Raw genomic sequence first — 8,594 nt, 5'->3', positions numbered from 1 at the left:
TCTATTGGAATTTCAATCGTCTCCAAAAATCTATTGGACTTGTCAATCGGCACATTTTGAGAACGAACCAATCAGAATCCATAAGGTTGGGTGAGCTTAGGAGGCATATGCTATGGATCTTCATATGAAAATTCAAATTGACAATGCATGCTGGGTCTTAAACCCAAAATCAAACATTTTAGACGTGAGAGTTTATGCCAATTTAACCAAACTAGGCCTAAATAGGCTAGATATTCAGTAAGGAACGTGCAATTCCAGACAAGTGTATACATCAAACTATCAAAGGCCACTACTAGGCTATAGTATCATACTAATTAATCCAAGATTTTGATAATTTTCTTCAATAGATTAACATTATAACAACTACAGCTGAATTTTGGTTGTTCTCAAGTCCAGAGCTTGACAACATCCGCTTTGGACTCTGAGATTTCCCCCGGTGAAGTCTGTGTTGTGGCGCTGGGGTTGATATATACTCCAATTGACCTGAGCGCTCTCGAATGGTATAATCCATGAAACCCGCCAAATTGCTTATTCTCTCCCATGTTAAAGTTGAACTCAAATAACTCTAATCCATGTCTAGCATTATTCCCACCATATGGCCCATAAGTCCCTTTGTTGGTAGTAAATGTTATTGACCTGAGATGATCATAGGTGTATTTACCACTCACCCTTGTGAGGAACTCTGATGGGTAATTAAATTGAACCTGCAATTCCATCAACTGCGCTATTAAAATTGTCCATGACAAAAATTATAAAAAAAAAAAGAATAATGCTTCAATGTTTTAGTTTAGTTTTAACAAAATTGAAAAAATAAATAATTAAATTAAGTTTTTTTTTTAAAGAAAAAAAGAACCAATCTACATTAATGAAATTGAATAGAATTAAATAAAAAAAAAAGAAGTATTTCAATTCATCTATTCACGAAGAAAAATATATATTTTTATGTAATGTTACATAAAATATATAAATAGAGAAAATTTTGGTCAATCATTTTAGTTTTAAAAATAAAAAAGAAACCGAATCAAATAAATGAAAATTTCAAAATGTAAATCAAACCAAATTAGTTCATTTTTCGATTCATTGAAATCTTGTGAACCCTAAACTCTATCCCATTTCATAGATCATACACTTACAGTGTAAAGAGTGGGGCCATGACCATCATATGCGCCATATGGAGGAGAAAGCACCAAAGACCCATTTTCAAAATACTGAAATTGAATGCAACTAAAATAATCTCTATCTAGAGAAATAAAAATTTGGGAGATTTCACTATGGCCCTTCTCATCCCAAGCCATGTCGCCTTTGCCCCTTTCTGCCGGTAGACTCTTTATCTTGAACATCTTGATAGCAGCAGCTCACTATTTCATCACAAGGGAAATTGTGCTTATTTTTGCCTCTAAATAGATTTTATTGAAATTTATAAAATCTCAAATCCCAGATTTCATATCTATCCTTACTTAGAGATTACACTTCCAAAATGAAAATCGCATGTATATAGAGAAAACGAGAATATATATATATAGAGAGAGAGAGAGAGAGAAAATCGTTTTATATATTTTCATGTAAGAAAAAAAAAAGTTGAAATTTTATAAAGATGAAGCAACGATTAACTTACCGATTGTAACAATCCTCCTCTTTCTTTTCCTTTGATTTTCCCTGGTCTTTCCCTGCTTTTTGTGTTACTCTTTCACTTTCTGCGCATACCCTTATAAATCTAGAGCTCCTTTACCCTTCTTTTTCTTTCTCTATTTTTATTTTTCCCTTTATCATCAATCAGCGATCATTTTCTCTCTACTTTTTCCTTCTCTTTTTAATATTTTTCTCTTATCAATCAACAATAGTATTTTTCTTTTACTGTTTCTGTTCTTTTCTGCATTTTCTTTCTCATCAATCAACAATAATAATTTTCTCTCTACTTTTTCTTTGCCTTTCTACTTTTTTTCTTTCTTATCAATCAACAATAGTATTTTTCTTTTTACTTTTTTTGTTCTTTTCTGCAATTTCTTTCCCATCAATCAACAATTCCCATATAAAGTAAAAATAATGTTGAATGAAAAGAAAATTGAGAAAATTGAAATTTTATTTTCATTAAGAAAATCAATACTATATTTGTATACTCTTTTTGTCTCATAAAAATATGCTTACTTTATTTTTTTATTTATCTTAAATTATAAGTTATTTTTCTTTTCAAAATAATAATTTATTTATATGTCCTTATTTAATATATATTAAAAAAATAAATTTTATTAATTCCAAAAAAAATTAATAATATGAATGGAGTAATATAAATAGTGGTACAAAATTTATTATTTTAATGGAGCATTTGGTTCGAAGTTAACAAGGAACATTATTATTTTTGTAAATTTTAATTTCCCATTAATAATATTTAAATATTTTAAGAGAAACTAAGTGTACTGATAGAATAAGATACACTCAATTTTCACATGACACAGTTATCACTGTTATGAGACCGTAGCTAGTCTCATGACGCAGAGTGTACTGACAGAGCAAGATGCACTCAATTTTCACATGACATTGTTATCACTGTTATGAGACCGTAGCTGATCTCATGATGCAGAGTGTATTGACAGAGTAAGATGCACTCAATTTTCACATGACACAGTTATCACTGTTATGAGACCGTAGCTAGTCTCATGACGCAGAGTGTATCGACAGAGCAAGATACACTCATTTTTCACATGACACAGTTATTACTGTTATGAGATCATAGCTAGCCTCATAACATAGAGTATATTGACCGAGTAAGATATACTTGATCCTCATAGCCAATGTTTCATAATTATTAAAAATTTGAGTTTCACTTTGACGAAACATGAGCAATGCTTTCGCATTGATTTCAACTTTCGCTAAAGTGGAGGGCAAACTGTAGACCCTTATTTTGTGATTAGTATGTGCATTGAGGCCGTAGGAAACCCGGTGATGAAAAATTATATGACTGTAAGATGTAATTGGAGGCATGGAGCTGAATTATTAATTCCGTGGCATAATCTTGAAAAATAATAATAATAATAATAATAATAATAATAATAATAATAATAATAATAATAATAATAATAATAATAATAATAATAATAATAATAATAAAGTTTTGGAGAAATTAATTTGATTAAATTTAAATAAAATTTTATTTTGTTTAAATTTAATATGGGTAGTTATTAAATGGATCTAATTAAGTTTAATTGGGCTCCATGGACCTAGAAAAGCCTAGTTAGGAATTTTAAATGGGACCCATTTAATTATTTTCTGAAAATTAAAATAACAAAATATCTCTATCCTCCTTGGCCCCACTCTCTTCCTCACTCTCTATTGGTGACACCTCCTTTCCCTCTCTTTCTATTGGTTGGAACACCTTACCCATATTCCAATCTCACCCAAATTCATCAATCCTAGTTGTTTAAGTTATCTGAACTCTATCATACTAGGACTCCAAACCCTACCACACCTGTTCCTCACTCCCTATTGGTGCCTTCCATTTCTTCCTGTCTTCCTATTGGTTGAAACACCTCACTCATATCCCAGTCTCATTCAAATTCTATAATCGTAGTTGTTTAAGTTATCTAAACCTTATCACCCTAGGACTCCAAACCCCATCACACCTCTCTCCCAAAATCCTATAAATACCCTACTAGAGAAGGGAAGAAGGGGAGATGGGAGGAAAGAAGAAGAGAAAATTCAGAGCTATAGGAAATTTAGAGATATTCAAGACTCTTTGAATTCTTCCTTATTTTTCTTTTCTTCAAGAAGATTTTCATACAAGATTTCTAGAAGGTCAGTTTTTATTGTTTTCTTCTCAAGATCTATGCCACACAATATTTTAATTCTACGCTTTTTTTCTTCAATTTATTTTATATGTTCATATAGATCATGTAATCATATTTAATTTGAGGGGATACACAACTCTGCATATGTTTAGTTTCTGTCTTTTATATTTTTATTATTTTTCTTTATTTTATGAATCTGTAAAAAATTTCTAAAAATTATATTCATATTCTACACGAAATTCCATTAATTTTAGGCTCAAGAATCACCAAAAAAGCATTAATATTTTATAAGTTATGGCTGTTTGAAGTTAGGGTTCCTGTAAAATCTAATTTGCAGGATATCCGAATTGTGGAGCCCATATCTCCCCTGTTCCTTAATATTTTTGTGTAAATCTAGTGTCTAAAATTAACTTTAGAATCTTTTGAATCTTTTCCAATTGGTTCTGCATTCATATCTGCTGTGATTAATGAGTTATGAATTTTATAAAAAAGTAGTGCGATTCTATCACTTAGAAAAGTTACGATTTATGTAGACCATTCGGCTAGGGTTTTGTTCGATTTATAAATTTTATGATCTTGTATGATATGTAGCCTGTCTTCTGTAATTTTTTTTATGATTTTTAGGCATGTCTAACTATTTTTAAAAAATAGGATTTCTTACTACTATTAATCTGCCAGAATTTAGAAATTGTATATTTATGCATGTTCTTGTATTTTCTTAGGTTTTAATTGATATTTGATCTATTTTTCTGTGTTCTTTTAATTCAAGAAGTGTTATGAAGTGTTTGGATCATGTTAGAAGACTTAGACTATTAGGTAGTTATAACTAATTAGGAATCTTAACCCTTTAGGAGACTAGAGTTAGAATCCAATGTAAATTGTTATTAATATTTTTTTTATTTCTTTTATTTTCTTTAGTTTCTTTATTTTTTATTACAAACAAAATTGGTAAGTAGCCCTAAGGTAAGTACCAAAGAGGGCATTTGAGTGGAGCTTATATGGAGCTAAACGGGAGTAAGCCAGGGATATCATTGCCATACTAGAAGAGAAGACCCTTTTTTAAGGGTAGCTTGCCCCAATGACAACTGCATTTACCAACAGGTAAGTAGCTCTAAACTTCTCGAATAACCATTGGTATGAAATTGTAGTAATAATAGAACTTTTATTTGGTAAATTAAAATTAACTTTGTTTTTAATTTAACTGACTTTTGCATGTAATTAATTGAAATAAATACTTTGTAAATTAAAATTAATCTTGTTTGTAAATTAAACTAACATTGACATGTAAAATAAATTTAATTTAACACTTGGTAATTGTAAAATAAATTTACATGATAGAAATCTTTATTAGGTTGTGATTATTTGGGTCTTATGTAATGTTAGAATAAATTACACATGTACATAATTAACTTAAGTTCAATTATCCTTAGGGTAACTTGGTGAAAATTAATTAATTAGATTAAAGAGAAACGTTGGATTATTTGAAATTGAATTTGTTTATAAATTAAATTCCTAATAATAAATTAATTTTAGTCATCTGGTAAATATCATTTAAATAATTAGCAACCCCATAGATAGGAATTACTTGTGCATGAAAATTGAGTGTAAACAACAACCCTTTTGTGAATTACTTGCGTGTGTAGGATTGCATTTTTAAGGATAAAGATTAATAAAGGAATAATAAATAAGACTTCTAGAAACATTAGTAGAGGACTGGCACTTGAATCAACGAGGTTAGACCAGGCGTAAGGGGTGCCTAACACCTTTGCCTTACGTACCCACTATCCCAAACCTAGACATTGGGCTATGGTAATGACGGTTGTGGAAACTTTGCAAGGAGTAAGTTGCCATCAATGACCCTCGGAAGAAACACTGAATATGTCCCGGTTATTACCCGAGTGGCGACTCCTGTGTATCTATGCCTTCGTGGCATAAATCCTTAGTACCGTGGTAGTGTTATGAGAAGACGGTACTTACCAGTGGTTTAATTCTATTAGGATTGTATGAAGTGCATGTCTAGGAAAGGCTGTCTAAGGAGGTGGTACTTAAGTGAGACCATTGTGACTCCACCATCTTTCCTGGGCATTACCTGGTGCATTTTATATAATTCAAATGGATGATATTTTGCCTCACGCCCTCCCCGCCCTTACATTAACCATTAGAAATAAATTAAGAAAGAATAAAAAAAAATGATTGAAATAAAATATGGTATTCCGGTACATTGTGTGACATATCTTACTCGACTATGCTATAGATGGGTAAGGGGTGTCACATTTAGTGGTATCAGAGCACAGTTTAGGCATTTCTGGGCCTAGATCGAGTCCATACCATGCATTGCATTTGTAAAAGTCAAGGTGACACTAATGCAGATCTGTTTGTCTTTGTTATTTTGAATAGGATATGGGCCCTACATCACAGAGGGCAATTGAGGAGGAAGTGGAGAGTCGTGCTCCACCTGCAGCAGCTGAGACTGGGGGTAGGGCAGAACCTGCTCCGCTAACTCATGCAAAGCCTGCTCAGCCTCCACAGGCCATGTTCCAGCAAATGGCCAAATTATTCAGACAAATGGCTGGGGTAATGCCACCACCACCACCACCTCCACAACAAAAATCACACCTAGAAAGACTGAGAAAATTTAGAGTAGTGGATTTCTTTGGCAAGAGAGAAGATGGTTCTGTTGCAGCCAAAAATTGGTTGAACAGAACCGGTAGAGTTTTAAAACAACTCCACTGCACTCCTGAACAAAATCTAGAAGCTGCTGTATATTTGCTGCAAGATGATGCCTACCAATGGTGGGATACAGTATCTAGTGAAGTGCAGCCAGAATTAATAACTTGGGACTTCTTCCTCTCAGAATTCAAGAAAAAGTATGTGGGTAGTGTATACCTGGAAGAGAGAAGAAGAGAATTCATTAACCTGAGGCAGAGACAGCTGACAGTGGCCGAGTATGAAAAGGAATTTGTCAGACTGAGCCACTACGGAAGGGAGATAGTCCCTAATGAAGCCAAAAAGTGTAAGAGATTTGAAGAGGGATTAAATGACAACATAAAGATCATGATCACTGCCTTGGGAATTACAGACTTCACCAAGTTAGTAGAAGCTACTATAAAAGTTGAAAAGGTTAGAATAAGTGAACAGACCAGAAGAGAGAGACAGCAGAAGAGGGGCCCGAGTCAGTCTAGTTCATCTCCTGCACCTGGGAAGAAGTTCAAAGGTCCACCTGCATAGAGTTTAGGTCAAGCTCAAGGTCTGGGTCAGTCTCAGGGGCCCAAGCCATAGTTCACCCCTAGGAGAGGTCAGTCCACACCATTAGTGGGCAGCTCTCAAGGGACGGGGTTCAGGGGACCAGCCCCAGCATCTTCTGCATATCCACATTGCTTGAAGTGGCATAAGGGGGAGTGTTGGAGAGTGACTGGTGCCTACTTAAGGTGTGGGTCGACAGAGCATCAGTTGAGGAACTGTCCACGCAGAACTGCTACTGCTGCTCTAACATAAGCAGATAGACCTGCTTCTGCACCACAAAGGAGTAGGAAATCTGGTAAATCTGAGGCAGTGGGACCATTACAAAGACCTGCATCTAAGCTAGCAGAGAGCCTGAGGGCAGACCACCTGCCAGAGCCTATGCCATAAGAGCTCAGGAGGAGCAAGATGCCCCAGACATCATCAGGGGTACGTTCTCCCTCTATAATACATCTGTGCATGCATTGGTGGATCCAGGATCCACTCATTCATACTGCATCAACCTACCCATAGAAAGGGGGATATTAGTAGGGGAGAGTGACCAAGACATTCTGGTCACTAATCCATTGGGCCACAGTGTAGTGGTGAGCAAAGTGTACAAAGGTTACCCGTTAAGAATTCAAGGGTATGAATTCTTGGCAGACCTGATTGAGTTGCCTTTCCATGAGTTTGACGTGATTTTGGGAATGGACTAGTTGTCACGTCATCAGGCAATGGTTGATTGTAAATTGAAGAGAATTTCCTTGAAAACTCTTGAGGGTAGTGAGATTACAGTTGTGGGGGAAAGGATAGATTTCTTGTCCAATGTCATCTTAGCCACAGTTGCAAGAAAACTGAAGAGAAAAGGCTGTGAAGCCTACCTAGCACATGTGGTGGATACTAGGCAGGCTAAGCCAGATCTGTGTGACATACCCATAGTAAGAGACTTCCTAGATGTATTCCCTGAAGAATTGCCTAGCTTGCCACCAGAAAGGGAAGTTGAATTTGCTATTGAGATACTGCCAAGTACAGCACCAATCTCTATTGCTCCTTATAGGATAGCGCCCACAGAATTGAAGGAACTGAAAATCCAGTTACAGGAGTTACTAAATAAGGGGTTCATATGCCCCAGTGTGTCACCATGGGGAGCTCCAGTGCTGTTTGTAAAGAAGAAAGATGAGACTTTGAGGTTATGCATCTATTACCGACAGTTGAATAAAGTGACTGTGAAGAACAAATATCCATTGCCTAGAATTGATGATCTGTTTGATCAGTTGAAGGGAGCAGGAGTATTTTCCAAAATTGATCTCAGATTAGGGTATCATCAGTTGAGGGTGAAGGATGCAGATGCGCCAAAGACTACATTCAGGACTCGGTATGGGCATTATGAATTCCTGGTAATGCCCTTTGGCCTAACAAATGCACCAGCAGCATTCATGGACCTTATGAACTGTATCTTCCATCCATACCTAGATCGGTTCGTAGTGGTCTTTATTGATGATATTTTGGTGTATTCCAAGACCAGGGAATAACATGATGAACATTTGAGGATTGTTCTGCAAACCCTGAGAGAAAAGAAGCTGTATGCTAAGT

General features: G+C 35.0%; 1 protein-coding gene across 1 annotated transcript; it reads right to left on the bottom strand.

Moving 5' to 3' along the window:
* Positions 1–201: 201 nt before the first annotated feature.
* LOC110656552 (inactive protein RESTRICTED TEV MOVEMENT 1) lies at positions 202–1,801 on the bottom strand. The gene is made up of 3 exons (XM_021813388.2): positions 1,616–1,801; positions 1,134–1,358; positions 202–704 (listed from the first exon to the last, which is right to left on the bottom strand). The coding sequence occupies exons 2-3, from the start codon at positions 1,338–1,340 to the stop codon at positions 387–389; spliced, it is 525 nt and encodes a 174-aa protein (XP_021669080.1). The 5' UTR covers positions 1,341–1,358; positions 1,616–1,801; the 3' UTR covers positions 202–386.
* Positions 1,802–8,594: the final 6,793 nt, after the last annotated feature.

This window comes from Hevea brasiliensis, chromosome 8, assembly GCF_030052815.1.
Source record: "Hevea brasiliensis isolate MT/VB/25A 57/8 chromosome 8, ASM3005281v1, whole genome shotgun sequence".
NCBI classification, from domain to species: Eukaryota; Viridiplantae; Streptophyta; class Magnoliopsida; order Malpighiales; family Euphorbiaceae; genus Hevea; species Hevea brasiliensis.
Note: the sequence above shows the minus strand (reverse complement) of the source record. Positions and strands in the feature narration are given on the sequence as shown.